Genomic DNA, 18,401 nt, shown 5'->3' with positions numbered 1-18,401 from the left:
TTTCCGATGTAAACATAAGGCGAACGTGAACCCGCTGAGCTCAGTTCTGAAGTGTGAGTCCTTCAGCTCGAGCTGGGTGAGATGTAAATGTCTCAGGTGTCTAACAGGGAAATGGAGTTTTTACCTCTGTATTTGGTCACCACCGTGGAGTTGAGACACTGCGGCTCCTGGAATGTGACGGTCAGTGTGGTGCTACTGCTCACGCTCAGACGAACCATAGTCGGGGCCTCGGGGGGACCTGAGCAGGGGCACAGAGAGGAGAGTTAACCAGCACGTCTGCCTGAAACCCTAAAAAATACTGTACGTCCTAAAATGAGAATGTTGTGACACATGGCAACACGTTCTGCATCTTGGTGGTGCTGCTTCATCTGTTCTGCTGAGATGCAAGATATCCAGGTTTTCTTTTCCCTTTCAGTAAATCTGTAGTGCCTGAAAATGTCATACATGATGCTGAGCGTGGTTATCTGCTGGATCACCGCTGGCTTTTACCATTTAGTGATGCAGCTGCACATCTCTGCTTATTACTTGAAATGACTTTAAACTTCACATTGGAGAGCTCTCAGTGTCACTTTGCCTCGAGGAGCCTGTGAATGAAAGTCACTGCTGAGAGAGAAGTGAAAAATCTCTTTAGTGGAGGAGAAGCACTGAAATATGATGTGTGAAACGAAAAGGCTGAAACTATGTTTGATTTCCCAGAGCTGCTCCTCATCGTCCTCCTCTTCTTCTCTACCATGAATATCCTGCTGTCTCTGAGTGCTGCTCTCACAGAATATCAGACAATAAGGCAACGGGCCCCAGGACATGGGAAAGGCCCCGACTCCTACACCAGACTAAGACTGAAAGAGACTAAATTATTACGTCAAATCCATTTTTGGTGGCTTTTTAGTCATTTTGCGTCTCTCTGATCGTTTTGCATCCCTGTAGTTTGATTCACCTGCAGCCTTGTGTCTCCTGTGCCAGGTGACAAAGGTGCAAAGGTGATGAATGAATGAGTGAAATTTTAAAAAGGGCATCGCAGCAGGAGCAGGGCGACTCACGAGCGTGCTGGAAGCCCGTCCTCATGCGTTTGTACAGCTTGCTCCTCCACTCCCAGGCCCTCAGCTGTTTGTCCTTGTGGCAGGCCTCCAGAGAGAGGCCATCCCTCTGAGCCTGAGTCGCCAGGTCGGCCGCCCGCCGCTCGGCCTCCTCCACCAGAGCGCTCAGGTGGGACTCCCGACTCTCCACACTCACAACTGCAACACAAAACACACACAGGCAACAGCCCATGAGCTTGAGGGTTCCCAAACATTTCCCCAAAGGAACCAGGTTTGACATATTGACCATCACAGCACATTCACGTTTGCTTTCTGAAAACCCAGGGCGACAACACCTAAAGCTGTTCAGCAACGGACAGAAACACCTGAGGAATTTCTGGACTTTAGCAGTTTAGTAGCTTTAACATGCCACTGCCTCACACACTGAGTGACCTGATCAGTGACCAGTGATCAATGATCAATGATCAGATAATCTCTGCTTGAATTTGACTGTGTGTTTGTATGTGTTGTATTAACACATTTCTGCTTCTCAGGGTAAGGAGTCTCTGAACAATCCGATCGATGATGGGTTAATTAGTGATCACTGATCAATGATCAGATAATCTCTGCTTAATTAGTGACAGCATTGATTAAGATGTGATTTGGGCTCATGAGGAAAAAGTGATTTAAAGATGTTGGAGAGAGTGAAACATCTGCCTGCAAGAGGTTTACAGAAAAGTGAACGATCCACTGGTCAGGGGTCAGTTTCACAGCCTGGATGTAGCTCCGCGTGTCCCGCTGATGAAAACACGAGTTTGTGGAGGAGTTGAAGCCGCGGGGTCAGATGCCGAGGCTGTGCCGCCTTTTATAGCGGACAGAAAAACACTGCAGCTTCCACAGGAGCCCGAGATCAGACACCTCAAGGCCAACGAGATGGAAACGCTGCCTGAGGACACAACCATGAAAGGAGCGAGACTGGACGTCCAAGTGAACACAGGCTGCAGTTTATAACAGAGGAGGAAGGCAGTTTGTTAGAGGGCTCTATTCTGGGGATTAGCCTTTACCTCCACTGTGCTGGGAACAGTTTGGACAAATATAATAAAATACTGTACACATCACAAACATCTACACCATTTACCTCCACTGTGCTGGAAGCAGCAAGGCCAGAGACAAAACCCAAACTATCTATTTTCTCTATAAATGGAGCTGGACTATTGCTGTAAACTGCTCTATATTATTAGACGCTATCACATATGCACAATTCAAGTTCACTCATTTTTTTATTTGTATGAACCCAAATCACAATAAGAATAATTTTAAGGCACTTTATACAGAACCCAACAGCACAGTCTGTGTTTATGACGCCTACAGCACAAGTGCTCTGTCAGCTGCAAATGTGCAGCGTCAGACATCTGGACTCATGGCGGCCACAGGACTGGGATAATAAGATGCCATCTGGAAGATGCCATCTGCACCTGTGCTTTCCAGGATTTCCTTATCGTTGCTGAGGAACTGACCATGGCACCAGTAATTGGAACACCAGGAATCATCTGTGCTCCCAGAGCTGCTGGTCCTGGATTGTGGAGAAACCCAGGGATCACTGACAGGCAGTCAGTGGATCTGAGTTGGCTCTTGGCTCTGTGCAAACTACAAAACCTCTGTGTGTGTTCCTCCATGTTTGTCACGGTGAAACTTCCAGGTTGCCGCCAGCTCGGGCGAACGCTGCACACCCACTCCCTCTCTGCTCCAGTTCTCAGTCATGGAGCGTGACAGCAGCATAAGCAAACTGCAGCACACAAGAACACCCTCATTCACTCGCTGCTCAGCGTGTCCGGCTGCAAAGCTGCTCCACTTCGCTCTGACGTAGCATGTGGCGGCAGAGTTAGAAAAGTTGGTGGAAACATCACATTTTTCTCAGTCTCCAGATTCACCAATAAAATCTGAGCGAATCTACCCCCAGATCAGCCACTGCAATAATTTTAAAGGCATCTGACATCTGCGAGCAGGAGGTTCAGCTGTGCTCAGCAGAACTAACCAGAACAGATGTTGCCTGAAAACCCAAACAAAGAGCAGACAGAGGCCAACATGCTCAGCAGGGATTTTGCACAGACAAGTCATAGCACAGAGCACAGAGCTATATATTAAACAGTTCCTAACATATGATCTCTGGAAACTTCTGGCGCTCCGTTATGATGACAGACGTTTGACCTGTTATCAACCTGGACGTGTCGGTTGCTGCTCCGTCGCTCTGTCAGAGCCCGGCTGCCTGCTAACGGCGGCTAATTGCAAAGGCTGTAAATTAACAGGCTGAGGAAGAGCTGCCTCACACAGAAACACCTTGTCTGGCCGAAGGGACGGTGGTGCTAAATATAGACCAGCTGCCCCCCAGGGGCCCCAAGGGGCCTCATAAATTAGCACAGAGTCAATGTAGGTGAGCTCAGGCAGACAGATTAACACACACACACACACACACACACACACACACACACACACACACACACACACACACACACAGAACAAAGAACATATACCACGTTTAGAGGTTCTGGTGATTTTCTAGAGTAACCGTCAAGAAAATGTACTTTTACTGCACTTCATCAAGTTCTTACAATTAAATGAGAATCTGTTGTGATAAATTTTAGTCCCCTGCTGATTCTAAACATCCTAAACATCTTTGTCTGAATCCAGAATAAATGTGACAGCACCAACAAACCACGATGCAGCCGCAGCACTTACAACATTAAAATGTGGTTTATGAGAACATAAAGACAAAGCATGAATTAGTGTTCATGTGGTTTTGTTCTTTCATGATAAAAGTCAAAGTTTAGACAGAGAATAAATAAACAATAACTCAAACTTACTACGAACATCCCTCAGGTTTTATCATTTTCCTACACGTCATTAGAATGAAGTGTTTATCGCTCTGCCATTGGCCGTACACCCGTGTGTGTCACTAAACTAACAAACTACCAATTATTTAATTACAAACAAATCTACTAACCTTTCATGACACATGGTCCATACTTAGCTTTGTGATCTGGGCTGAATGTGGAGCAACGTTCACTTTCACAGAAACTGAATTCTCACTTGAAGTGAACATGAAGCTCATTGAAGGTGCCTCATGTTCCGTATGCACCTACTTCTACTTCTACCCATTTTTAAGACTGTGAAAACACTAAGCAGACACACACACACTTGTATGGAAACTGAGCGGTGCGGTGAGCTCATACAGGCGCATTAACACACAGCGACACGGGGCTGTCAGGGCCCGGCTGACTGATTTACTTGGCACTTGAGGAATGACATAAACAGAGAGCAGCAGGCCCCAGGAGGGAAAACAGCAGCAATGTTTACTCTGTGTTTGTTTATAAGGATGGGATTGTACCGCCGCCCCGAGTCCAGGCTGCTGTTTGGAGAGCTCTCGCCACACGGGCCCTGGCACAATAAATCACTTAGCTATAATTGCCCCGGCGTTACATGCATCATTGGAAAAGTTAAACCATTAAACGACAAACCTTGTTAAAGCCGTGCAGTGGGGAGTCACGCAGGAGGCCCGGCTGCTGTAAACACACACAGCCAGACGGGCGGGGCTAATGGGGGTTTCACGAGGAAGGTAAGAACCACCTGTCTTTGGAGGGTTTGTGGAGGACAGCGGGGGGACTGATGCAGGGAAAAACCATGTGTGTGGGGGGGATAGCGGGCTCATTCAGGCCCAGGCAGAGAAGTCCCAGACTGGGCAGGAGACACAAACACAGGCCCTGTCTGATCCACAGCACACACACAGTAAACATACAGTACACACTACAGTGTTGTCAGTTTATTAGGTACACCTCCACAACCAGTCACTTCAATTTTCCAGCTGTGATTTAAATGTGTGTAGGTCACTGTGATGTCTCTGAGTCTGAAATGAAATCATAAATAAATAAATACGTGGAGATGAAAAATCTAAATGTTGGCGTCGTGACACACTGTGTCTGAAATCTGATGTTCTGTCTCTGCCGTTTTAATGTGTGAAGGGATCATGGGCTGTCAGAATATGCAGCTTTAACCTGACATGTTTCAGAAATTACCAAGGCTCGAAATGGTACAACTCAGCCGCATTTCACCTTTATTTATCTTTTGTCTTTTTATTAAATTCCAGCTGAATCTACAAATATAAAGAAAATGTGAAAAATGCATTGTCAGGTTCTCTGAGCCACAGAAGAGTTCAGGCGTTTTGCCACCTCGTGTTCACTGTCAGCAGACAATAAGGTCAGACCAGATGGGAACCAATCAGCTCTGACCGGTGCCTGAGGCCTGATGACAAACAAGCACACCTGGAGAGGCGGGGTTAAGAGCTCGGTTAAGAGACCCGGGGTGTTTCCCAATTCCACTAACTGATCCATGTTTCTCTCACTTCTTTGTGTCTTATGTGGGGCCAGACTAAAGCGCAGGAAAGGATGCAAGAAGACTCTGCAAGGAGAGAGCCTGTTTCACAGACCCACTGGTCTCTGACCAGCTGTGGGGTACTCACAGTGTGGGCTCTCCTTGCCGCCGGCCTTCAGCAGCAGCTTGGCGATGGGCGTGTTGTTGGTCATGACGGCGATGTCGAGCGGCGTCAGGCCCTGGCTGTTGGGGGTGTTCAGGTCCAGCTCCTCGGCCGAGAACTGGTACAGCAGAATCTGCACCGTGTCCAGGTCCTGCTGCTCCACGGCCTCGAAGAGGCAGTCGCCGCCCTGCATTGTCTGGAAGAGAAAACAGGAAGTTTAAGTCTATCTGTTGTTACGTTGCTGTTGGCTTCACACCAGCCAGTGCGTTGGTTCGTTAACTCTGCTGTGACGCCGTCCATAGAACTGCAGCAGACTAAACAACCGGAGTGTTTCACATCTGGCCTCCAGCTCATTTGGTCCAGACTGAGGAAAAAACGACCAACAGAGCCAGAGCAGCAGCCCGGAGCCGTCTGGACCGTCAGGCTGCACCTTCTTCAACCTGCTGTGTTCTGGATAAGAAACGTAAAGACGAAGGACAATACCACGGAGTCAGTCGGTGACGCTGTGGGCTGCAACTTGACGTGATACCAGGTGACAGTAACAAAAACCCGTCTCCATCCATCACAATAATAAATCCAACTAATAATAAACTGAACAGTTCAGACACACTAGAGATCTGACACGACAGAACTTTTCACAGCCGCAGCCAAATCCTTTGATTTGAAAAGCCACCACTTCCCAACAGCACGTCTGTTACAAAGGTTAAAGGTCGTGTGTTAACAACATTAGTGCCTCGCAGCAGCTAGAAAATCAACTACCACACAAACAATCTCTCATTCCACCCATTTTAGAAGCTGACAGACGGTCACTGCACACAGCTGTCACTGTCTGTACCAAATCACTGTGGAACAGGAACACCTGGGCCTAAACTCCAACAGAACAATATCGTAACCCATGGGTGAAGGGATGGGTGTTGGGTAGTAGTTTCATATGACTGAAAACACAACACTGTGTCGGTTCTGCTGCTGTTGGTTAAAACGCAGTTTTAATAAACAGAACAACCACAGGACGAGGACCTTTGCTGCAGAACGTGATAAAACTTAATAGGAGACACTCAATAATTATCACGTTGCCTGTCGCACTTTGAAACTTGCCTGTGTGTGTGATCTACTAACTCTCAAACTCTGCAGGATGTTCCCCATCAGACACCTGAATGCCAGGTCCACCAGAGGGACGCCGACCTGCCCATGTGCTTCCAGATCACACTCTGTGCTCTGAGCCTTTCCCTCCTCCCTGGCTGCCTCTTTCTTTCATGTCTGCTGTTGTGACTGGTCTGTAAATGTCAGCAGGCTGGCACAGAGAGTTCTGGAAAGCTGCAGCTACCACACACACACACTCACACACACACACACACACACACACACTCACAGTATGACCTGTGACACCCGACGCACATGACGAATCCCAGCCACCAAATGTTTCGCAGGGCAGCGGGACGGTGTGATGGCAGCAGGCAGAAGTGGTGACAAGCGAATGTGTAGAAACCAAATGCTGTGCAGTGACACCGTCCATCAGTGAGGCTTTACCGTCCTCTCACAGCCGATCAATAATCTGCCGATAAGTGATCAGCTGAAGTAAATCAGGTGCTCAGAAAGCTGACAGATGGCTTATGATGGAAAATCAGCAGCATGAGATGTGAGAAGAGAAGAACAGCGTGTCCAGAGAGCTCTGGAGGCTGGTAACAGAATTAGTGAGCACATCAAATGAGATCTTTATTGATCTCTGTGTGTCAGACACAAGCAGCTCAGCAGCCTGACAGGGTTTCCCCTCAGCTTCCCAGACCACAGACACCTTCTCTGCATTTTAGGTCACGTCACGTTCTGCACATTAGCATGTGTATTTTGTTAACCAGTGCAAACCAGTGCAAACCACCGCGTGCTGCAGCTGCTTCCCAGTGAAATCCACACACAGCTTTTGTTTTTAAACAAACAATAGGTTAGGATGAAATTCTGCAGCACACTCACCGAGGTTTTGCGAAGTCGGTCCGTCTTGCCGAAGAAGTAGGCATCTTCAAAGGAGGAGGTGCTTCCTCTCAGCTTCTCTGACAGGTTTCGGTAAAGGCGCTTGGCGGCGCTGGGGGAGGCCGGCCCACCGGGGCACTTCCTGGTCTGGGACAACTGCAGGTTCTGCATCTGGTGGGCCATAACAGTCGGGATGCGTCGGCTGAGGTGGATGAAGAGATAAAGACAGAGCTCAGTCACCTCCATTCTCAACAACCATGACTGTGATCTGTACATGACCTCAGGAAGCCATCAGAGAATCTACTGTCTGACATTAACAAACAGTTTTTAGGTTTCACAGGTGTATACTCAAATAATCAGCCGTGTTATTATTTATTAAGGTACAACCTAAGGACACTGTGAAATGGATGGATGGATGGATGGATGGATGGATGATGGATGCTGGATGGATGGATGGATGCTGGATGGATGAATGGATGGATGGATGATGGTTGGATGAATGGATGGCTAAATGAATGGATGGATGCTGGATGGATGATGGTTGGATGAATGGATGATGGATGGCTAAATGAATGGATGGATGCTGGATGGATGAATGAATGGATGATGGTTGGATGAATGGATGGATGGATGGCTAAATGGATGGATGGATGCTGGATGGATGAATGAATGGATGATGGTTGGATGAATGGATGGATGGATGGCTAAATGGATGGATGGATGCTGGATGGATGAATGAATGGATGATGGTTGGATGAATGGATGGATGGATGGCTAAATGAATGGATGGATGCTGGATGGATGAATGAATGGATGATGGTTGGATGAATGGATGGATGGATGGCTAAATGGATGGATGGATGCTGGATGGATGAATGAATGGATGATGGTTGGATGAATGGATGGATGGATGGCTAAATGAATGGATGGATGCTGGATGGATGATGGTTGGATGAATGGATGATGGATGGCTAAATGAATGGATGGATGCTGGATGGATGAATGAATGGATGATGGTTGGATGAATGGATGGATGGATGGCTAAATGGATGGATGGATGGCTAAATGAATGGATGGATGCTGGATGGATGGATGGATGGATGAATGGATGATGAATGGATGGATGATGAATGGATGGACAGAGCTTTATTCAGCCTCAGTTTCTCTGAGGAATTAGAAACCACCAACATGGAGAAACACCAGGACACAACCAGCGGCTTTATGTTTCTCTACTGTCAGAAGAGATCGCTTCAGTTTTTCTTTCAGTATGTACACGACCTCCTGCCGCCCCCAGCTCTCACTGGTTCTGTGTTCACCTGGACAAAGACACCGTGACACTGAAAGGACACGACTGTCAAAAAGAGACTTGTGCGTGGGATCTGACGAAGGGCAGCAGTGGCTTCAAACAGGGACGTACGGAAAACGCTCTTCAGTCTCGCTCAAAGGAGTGAAAGCAAGAACGAGAAGACGATGAAGTTACAGTGAACAAGAAACTGTCAATGGATTCATCCCTGACATCTGCAATTTCAGCCCTGACCCTGAAGAAATCACATGACCACACACGGCGACAACAACACAGACGGGGTCAGGGTGGTTCCTGGTACCGTCGCTTCACTCACCCATCCATTATATAATATATATTATTACGAACCCACGCAGACATGGGGGACAACATGCAGACTTCACACAGAAATCAAACCCACAAGCTTTCTCTGTGTGGTAACAGCAACACCACTGCCCCACCGTGCCATAACATCAGCGTGATAACATGAAAAATTAAAGGGTTTTTGTGTTAGTATGGCTGGTGGGGGACTTATGTTACTGCATCTCCACCAGACTCCATGCACCAATAAAAATGATAAAGCAGTACTGCCGCCCCCGGCCCCCCCAAGCTGGAAAGCGAAGAAGGTGACAATCGAACAGCACGTGCACCTTCCTGAGAAGAGATAAACCAGGTGAATTCATCAGTGTGGCTGTGCACAGCCTTTAAAATGAGACCTCAGCAGGGTGGAATTATCAGATTAAAGCAGGTCACATAAACCTAATCCACATGATCCTGATTAGTCCTCTGCTGGCAGGACAGAGTGAACCCATCACGCTGCACCTGCAGAAGCCAGTGGGTGGTAAATGAACACCAGTCTGACTGACTGTCGACAGGAATGAAGTCTCAGCAACAATGAAAAAAACAGGATTTACAAATGTTTGTGTGACATCTGTGGGTGATTCGTGATGACAGGTGCACTGTCCAAGCCCAAACACAGCTAACAGCAACAGAATCTTAAAGCTGGCACCGAAATTAACCCCCAGCCTTCAGACCGAAAGGTAACACAGCCAATTAGACCTGTCTACAGCTGTGTGTGTGTGTGTGTGTGTGTGTGTGTGTGTGTGTGTGTGTGTGTGTGTGTGTGTGCGTGTGTGCCAGCTGGGCCTGTTCAACATAATTGGTTTCAGCCCAAAGATTGATCCAAATATCAATCCTTCAGCATTTCCCCACATCAAATGTTTACTGCTGAGACGAACAGAGAACAAGAGGCTTTGAATAATTGAAAAGAAACAAATTGCTTTCATAATTCCTGCAGAACCCACTGTTCAGTTCAGACAGTGAGAACTACACAGCAGGCGTACAGTGCAACAGTGTGTGTGTGGACGAACTGACTAATTCCCTCAAATATCAAATATTCATACAGCTCCTCCCAGAGAAAAACATCATTTGGCCTCAGTTTTCCAAAACAATCGTTTTTACTTCCGAATTTAATGTAATTAAATAATTTTGAGACGTTAGTGAACAATAACTGTGACTATATCTCCACACGGTCTCATCTAAAAAAAGGTGAGTGAAGTGAAGTTCAAAGGTAAAACTTTATTATTTTTATCAATGAAAACAATGAAAATGTCCCTTCTCTGTGTTCATGGCCTGTATACACTCTACAGCCACAGTGAAACCTGTTCTGGACACTGCAGAACTCATGGAGCTGTGGTGGAGCTTTATGTTTCAGCATCTCACTGCACCACCTGCTGACCAAGGCTTAGTCTGGAAAGTCATCAGCCCAGTCAGTTCTGGTCATGCTGCAGCTCAGCCAGCAGGACGGAGGGCTGCATACGTCGTACTGTACGTGCAGCTGGAGAGTGCTGTAAACTGCCAGACTGGGCCGGTCCTTGAAAGTGAACTTTGACGTGTTGTGATGTGTGAATGGAGGCAACCTGCAGATACGGGAAATGTCAAACTGCTGAGAAAGAAAAAGATGTGGGAGATAATGACAGTGGATGCTACACAGGGATCAAAATGTTCACGGCGGTGGCTGATGTGCACGGCAGGTGTCTCACAGAGCCAGGTACAATTTCAAATGCTCTGGCCCACCAATCCTGGCTGACTGACGCGCTGCAGAATCGGTACCTGTAGCGGTATCTACAGCAGCGGCCCAGCTCAATCAGCAGACACATAATCAACAGCCTAAACACACACACACACACACACGTGATACACAGGTCTCATTATGCAACACCTGTTATCAACATCAACCACAGAAAGGGCTCGTCTCTGATTGGCTGTTCGGGTATTAAAGTCACATACGTGGACACCTGAAACACAGTCCAGGTGAACAATTTAATGATGATCATCTTAACAGGATCTCAAGGTGTAGTAACTGCTGGTAACTATGGCAACAGTAGTGCTGCTCCAGGCTCCATCAGGCGTTAACTGACTGGTGAAGCGAACCAAACCCCAGTGACGCTAAATGCACTTTATCTTCCTCATCTAGTCTCTGATTGAGCTTTTAATCCAACCAGGATCGGGTTACAATACGATACAGTGAGTCTCAGCTGCAGTGCTATGTCAAAGAAGCCCAGAGAAGCAAACACCTTCACAGTTTCTGAATCCATCAAAAAAAAAGATATTAATTGCTGAAGGTTTCAGAGTCTACAAATCTGTGTCACTGGATGTGTCTGACTGAAATGCACCATGGGATTTATGTTTCAGCATCTCACTACTCCACTGGCTGACGAAGAAAATGAGCAGAAATACTCCTCCCATGTCACAGCTGCACAGATGTTCACATGTCAGCTGAGATTTTGTTCAACACCTGGAAGCAGCTTAAATGTCGTCTGGATCAAAACACCAGATTTGCGACTTTCTGACTCACCTGTCCAGGCTGAGCGATGATCGGGGGATTCCTGCGTAAAACAGGGGCTTCAGGTCTTTGATCAAAGCATCTCCCGTTGGCGCCTGGTTCCACCTCTGGGCCAACCGTGAGATCTTACTGTCCGACCTGACACACACACAAGGAGACAAGGACACGTAAGAACCAGACAACACATCTACAGGTAGAAAGACATGTTGTTGCATCTGCACAGGAAGAGAAAAAATCCTCAACAGGTGTCCGCAGGTGATGCCAGAGCAGAACAACAGCCAAATGTTCAGAAAGTCCTCACGGCTTCCTTCTACCTTCACGGCCTGAGAATTTCTTCAGAACAACCTCCAATTCCCTCCACCATCTGTCACCTGAGACACTTCACAGCATCATCTCGGTAACCAGCTTCTGTAACACTGCTGCAAAACGACTTTCTCTCAGAATCACAGAAAAACTGATCATTTCATCAAACGTCTCATGCAGATATTCTTCCTTTTCCATGAAGAACAGCAGCACCTGGCACACACAGCTGCAGTCTGACTTCACGCTGGACTGCAGCAAAAATTCTGCAAAGAAAAGATTAGAACGTGTCTCCCAGCAGCCGAGCTCGGCTTAAACTTGGCCCCAGTACAACTGAGCTGGTCAACAAAACCCCAAAGCAGGTGTTCTGCTTTACAAAGAGCGGAGCAGGTGAGACACCTGTAAGATCCAAACTGCAGCACAAAAGTTGTTTCACAGCTGAAAACGCAGTATTACAAAAGATACAGATTTCGTCCAAACTGTGTCATGAGCTCTACGGATCTGAAACTCCGATACTCACTAGAAATCACACAGAGAATTAGTGAGGATCCTCCAGAGGAAGTACAACAGGCTGATCAGCAGCAGATCTATCCCAGCATCTGAGCCTCCTCCGCTGGGTTAAATCTCTCTGGCTGATGCCTCCTGGCTGCCTCTGGCTCTCCGGGGCTCTGGACCATCTCTGGGGGAGCAGAGACTCCAGCCGCCCCCAGATGTGATGCTCAGTCCTGCGTACTCACGCGTGAGCGAGCCTCTATCTGCTCTCTACTCCGGAGCTCTGGCTCTGGCTGACTGTGCCGAACACCTGTTCACCAGCGAACGCATCGCGACGCGTCAAGAGGACACACACGGAGCGGAGAGCGACTGAGTGAATGAGTGAGGAAGGAGGGAAGGAGAAATAATGAGATGGAGATGTTTGAGAAGAAGAGCAAATAGCGAAGCATGGTGTGTGTGCTGGGGAGGACACACACACTGGCTCTCAGTACAGTGACTATGTAAACCCCGATGGAGGAGGGGCAGGAGACGCTTCAGGCTTTGAAAAGGCTGAGAACAAAAGGGGGAGAGCGAGCAGAGCGGAGCTGTGAGGAGGTGAGAGATGCAGAACAGGAGATTAAATTTACTGCTGGTGAAGTGGAAGCAGGGACAGTGCAGCAAAAAAAAAAAACGGAAATCAGAAAACAAGCCAATAAAATGTAATAATATTCAGGATATGACTAATCATCTGCACAAAAACCTGGAAGTGTTTGAGTCAGAGGTTCCTGGAGCTAAAATAATAATCAACTGGAATACTTACTGTCGACTTTCTTCTTCTTTTCCAGTTTAATATGCAACTTACTGACGAATATTTGACCCCAAAACTCCAAAGTGATGCGTTCAGCTGTCATGTTTATTACATACAGTCCAAAGGTCAAAGAAATTCAAGTGAGTGTGATATAACACTGGGAATATTAATCAATACAGCTGCAGTTTACATGAATATATTACATGTACAGACGCAAAGAAACAGAAATGTTATGGGGAAACCTGATGATGAGATGTACAGTAAAAATAATATAAAGACAGCAGCTGCAGATTATTTGATTTTCTATTCAGCTCCAGATATCGACAGGTCGGGGGTCGCTGTTTGTTTGAACTGCTGAAGTCTTCCGATGTCAGACTGTGCTGCCCTTCATGCAAACTGATACGTGTCTTCAACATAAGTGAGTATAGCTCACTATAGTGAGTCTGGATGTCTGCTGGTTAAACGAAGATGTTTTCACCTGGGGATTCAGGCTCTGCTCACAGAGTGTTATTTTAATAAGCAGGTGATGTATGTGAGAGGGAACATCAGCAGGTCTGTCAGGTCACACTGCTCATTTCACAGGAGCATGAACTAAGATCTGCATGTTCTTTTCACATGGAGAGTGTTCAAAGCAGCCACACTGGATTCACATGTAAGTGGATCCTTCTCTCTGTGTTAGCGTCTAAAGCTAACCTGTTTGTTTTGGTAGCATTAGCCACCTAGCATGCTCATGACTGGACCTTTGTATTGAATGAACTGATGTGAATTTGAGCTCTACTGGCCTGGGCTGCTCAGGTACAGGTCTGTCATCACATAGCAACAGGCCACACCTCCTGCTTGTTGCTCCCCCTGTTGCATCTTTCAAATCTGCTGTGAGGCCATTGATCCTTTGGGCTTCAAAGTGAATGCAGTGATGTCACAGTTTAGAACCTCGACTCACTTTGTGACCACAGTGACACTTCACTGCTACAGACCAGTATCTGAACACACACACAGTCGCGTTCGATTTCCTACAGAGACGACAGATCTTCAACACACACACAGTCTACTACCGACAACTACCAGCCAACATCTACTGATCATCACTGTTCACTGTTTCTTGGTGCCATGGCCGCAAGGAACCCAGCAGGATCTGCAGGACCTGCCCCCAGGGGCCATCCAGACGGTTTCAGAGCAGAAGCTCAAACACAAACACGCCCCAACAACGAGGCTCACTTCCTGCGAAACGCCCTTCGTAACGCCCATCAGGAGAACGTCTGCCTGAAGAGGCAGATAGACAGCATGATGCAGCACATCGATGCACTGAAGACTGAAAGGGTCCAGTTTTGCCACAGGGTGCACAACAATAAGCTGATGACAAGCCGGCTGGAAAGGCTTCTGGAGGTCCGGGAGAGACAGTTCAAGGAAGAGTACAAGAAGTGCTACGAGACCATCGCAACGACAGCATCGCAAATCTCCCACCTCAAACAACGTCTCCACCACGAGGAGAAGGAGAGCAAGGTCACTGAGCTCCAGTACAAGCAGGAGAGCGATGCGATGGCAGCACAGCTGGAGGAGGAGAAACTGAAAACAAACGAGCAGAAGGTGAACGAGCTGAAGGAGCAGCTCCAGCTGAAGGAAGACGAAATACTGCAACTCTGCAAGGAGAACGAGAGTCTCTCAGAGACCAAGACCCAAAACCTGCCGTCCAGTCTGGAAGCTGAAGACGAGGTCATTGAGAAAACTTCACAGACCGAAAGCAGTTCCCTGGAGGAGAAACTCAAAAAGGAGCTCGAGAGCTGGGGGACAAGATTCACACTGAAGGAGGACAAGAAAAGACTGGAGGAGGACAAGAAGAGTCTGGAGGAGGACAAGAAGAGTCTGGAGGAGGACAAGAAGAGTCTGAATGAGGAGAAGAAAACACTGGAGGAGGACAAGAAAAGTCTGGAGGAGGAGAAGAAAAGTCTGGAGGAGGACAAGAAAACACTGGAGGAGGAGAAGAAAAGTCTGGAGGAGGAGAAGAAAAGTCTGGAGGAGGACAAGAAAAGTCTGGAGGAGAACAAGAAAAGTCTGGAGGAGGACAAGAAAAGTCTGAATGAGGAGAAGAAAAGTCTGAATGAGGAGAAGAAAAGTCTGGAGGAGGACAAGAAAACACTGGAGGAGGAGAAGAAAAGTCTGGAGGAGGAGAAGAAAAGTCTGAATGAGGAGAAGAAAAGTCTGGAGGAGGACAAGAAAAGTCTGGAGGAGGACAAGAAGAGCCTGAATGAGGAGAAGAAAAGTCTGGAGGAGGACAAGAAAAGTCTGGAGGAGGACAAGAAAAGTCTGGAGGAGGACAAGAAAACACTGGAGGAGGACAAGAAAAGTCTGGAGGAGGACAAGAAATGTCTGGAGGAGGAGAAGAAGAGTTTGGAGGAGGAGAAGAAAAGTCTGGAGGACCTCTGTCTGAAAAAGGAGCAGAAGAAGAAAAGTCGTTTGTGGCCCCTGAAGAAGGTGACGAGAGTGGTGGTGGAGAAAATAAAGAGTGAAAGAGAAAAGAGGAAGAAGAAAATGAAAGAAAAGAAGGTGATGGAGGCCCAGACCCTCAAAGAGAAGGAGGAGACGGAAAAGGAGGAGAAGAAGAACAGAGTCTGGAGCTGGATGCACCAGAAGAAGAAGAAGAAGAAGAAGAAGAATGACAGCGACAGAAAGGTGGAGGAGGAAGCTGCTGGACAGTAGCTCCTCCCTCCATCATTCACCTTAAAGAATTAAAGCCTGGCACGGAGAGGCAGCGGTCGGCACCTCGCCTCACAGCAAGAAGGCCCCGAGACGGAACTGGGTCCTCCAGTACTGCTGGTTCGAACCCCGTTCCGTCTCGGGGCCTTCTTGCTGTGCTTCTCCCCGTGCCTGCTTGGGTTTTCTCCGGGTGCTCCGGTTTCCCCACACAGTCCAAAGACCTGCAGGTGATTCTGCAGCCCCCGCCCCCTGAATTGGACTAATAAATAAAGAAATAAACAAATAAATAGCGTGTCTGTGTGGACGACTGTATAGCTGTTATAAAGCAGCAGCTCTGGCATCTGTTCTCAATGTGATGTTTTATTATATGAAGTGGACTGAAGCCAGTTTGGCCTGGATCAATATTAATATCAGGGAATAAATGTTGTTTGGGCCTGAAATGACTGAAGCTGGTTCTGTGCTGTGATTAGTTAATGAAGCATATTATTATTATTTTTATTATTATTATTGATATTATTAGAGACCAAATGAACGTGGCTGGAGTCTGGAGCTGTGCAGTAAAATTAATGTGGCTTGGCAGGAACCAGTACTGCTGGAGTCTGCAGTCCCACACTGGGAACCAGTTCTGCTGCTATAACCACAAACATTCACATCTCTGAAAGTGTGAATTAATGACTTTTCACCTAATCACCAGCTTGTTGCTTTGTCTGTTCATTGGTTCAGTTTAATGAAAAAATGCTAAAAAAAAAAAAAAAAACAAAAAAAAACAAACAGTTTCCAGCTTCGTCATTATGAGACTAGGATGTCACTTCTGATAGAGACAATAAAGATCAGATGAAACATAAACATCATTATTTTTATGCAGCCCTGTGTGCTATTAATTCTGAGAGCCGACTAAACCATGTTTGCTCCTGCTTTTGCTCCTGTAATGGATTTGAACCTGTGGCGCTGGGATTCCCAGGTATCTCTGAACGACTCAGTTCCCAGCTGTTCCTGCTCGACTTTACAGCTGTGGTCCTGCCGTGGAAAACTACCAACACCCCCCCACACACCACACACAGAGACAGAGAAATTTAAAGGAGAAGTTCACCCCAAAACAAAACATTTGCTGAAGAGTGTTCTCCAGCCTGGCACACCTGTCACTACCGTTTCAGAAGTTAATCGAAGTTCATATTAAGCAGGTCCGATTAAAGTTGTGCGAGCACAGCAGCACAGCTGCACCACCATCTTAACATTTGCCTGGAAAAATCCAGCAATTCATCCACCAACACACTTTACACACAGCACAACCAGCAGCCAACAGCAACAGGTACAAACGTTCCTGTGAACAGTCTGAAACGCTCCAAACGAGCTGCACTTCAGGTTCTCCAAAAGACAAGATCATGGTAATCACATGCCAGAGTTTGGTCTGTACCTGACATACATGGAGGAAGAAATCCTGAATGCCACCAGATTTATCTTTTGGAACATATGGCTCTGTCATTACGTCGTTTCCATCATTTCAGCGGGTGTCACTGTGTATCAGCGGGTGTCAGGCTGGAACATTTCTTCACGATCAGTATGACACCACAGCTGTGTTGGGAGCTACGGCCTCTCATCGGCCTCTCCAACAGTCTGACATCACAAGCCTCTCCAAGCAATTAATGTTCCAGCATCCCGGCAGGCGAGCTGAGCCACAACCAGCGGCGGCAGCTGCTCATTGGTCTGAGGATCCACTGTTTCCATGGATCCCATTGAAGACCAACAGGTGAAGAAGGGGGGGGGACCATGTACACAGACACTTGCATCTGAATATCTTCACTGGTGTTTTCACCTTTTCTCTTCCAGCTGTGCTGCATCACTTCATGGAGTCTTTCGGCAGCAGTTTTAACAGGAGGCTGCTGGTGTGTGGAACAGACTGAAGCCTCTTTCAGACGTGGAGCTCATTAAGAGATGAGCTCTAACTCTACATGTTGATGCAAGGTCAGATTCACAGCACCTGCAGTTTGCATTATTCCCCATCAAATCAAATCTCTTCAAGCAGCTGAGCAACAGCCTGAATCCAGCAATGTGCGGTGTTAGCGGGCCGGACTGTGCCTTTAACTATTGTTTCCCAAACTCTGTGTCATTTCCAAAGCGTAGCAGGAGACTCAGAGTTCAGAGGAGATGTGGAGGTGTGAGACCTGCCTGCTTCTTTCTTCACATCCTTCTTTTGTGTCGGATGGTGCAGCAGTTCTGCTCCAGCGAACACAATGTTCCCCACACGTTAGTCGGTCCTGGTGTCACATCACGACTAGGGAGGGTGCTGGTACTGGTCTCGGACGGGACTAACTGCTGACTGATGCTAATGTGAGTGCACTCAGCATGTTTTCATTATTTACTGTGACAGAAAACAAATGGGGATGCTCATAAAACATGTGGCTACTACAAAATATTGTGTTGTGTAACTGAACCACAGACACTGTGTTAACGTGTGTGGCTTTCTGTCACGGTGACCCTGAGTAACCTTCTGCTTTCCTGTT

General features: G+C 47.2%; 1 protein-coding gene across 1 annotated transcript in view; it reads right to left on the bottom strand.

The window, feature by feature from the left end:
* Positions 1-18,401, bottom strand: part of ankfn1a (ankyrin repeat and fibronectin type III domain containing 1a) — a 57,800-nt gene that overhangs the window by 15,924 nt on the left and 23,475 nt on the right. Inside the window, exons 7-11 of the mRNA XM_026316507.1 lie at positions 11,643-11,768; positions 7,507-7,705; positions 5,527-5,737; positions 1,038-1,232; positions 125-238 (exon numbers count right to left, since the gene is read on the bottom strand). Of these exons, the coding sequence (XP_026172292.1) occupies positions 125-238; positions 1,038-1,232; positions 5,527-5,737; positions 7,507-7,705; positions 11,643-11,768 (845 nt within the window). The remainder of the gene's footprint in view (positions 1-124; positions 239-1,037; positions 1,233-5,526; positions 5,738-7,506; positions 7,706-11,642; positions 11,769-18,401) is intronic.

Source organism: Mastacembelus armatus, chromosome 19, assembly GCF_900324485.2.
Source record: "Mastacembelus armatus chromosome 19, fMasArm1.2, whole genome shotgun sequence".
Taxonomy (NCBI): Eukaryota; Metazoa; Chordata; class Actinopteri; order Synbranchiformes; family Mastacembelidae; genus Mastacembelus; species Mastacembelus armatus.
Note: the sequence above shows the minus strand (reverse complement) of the source record. Positions and strands in the feature narration are given on the sequence as shown.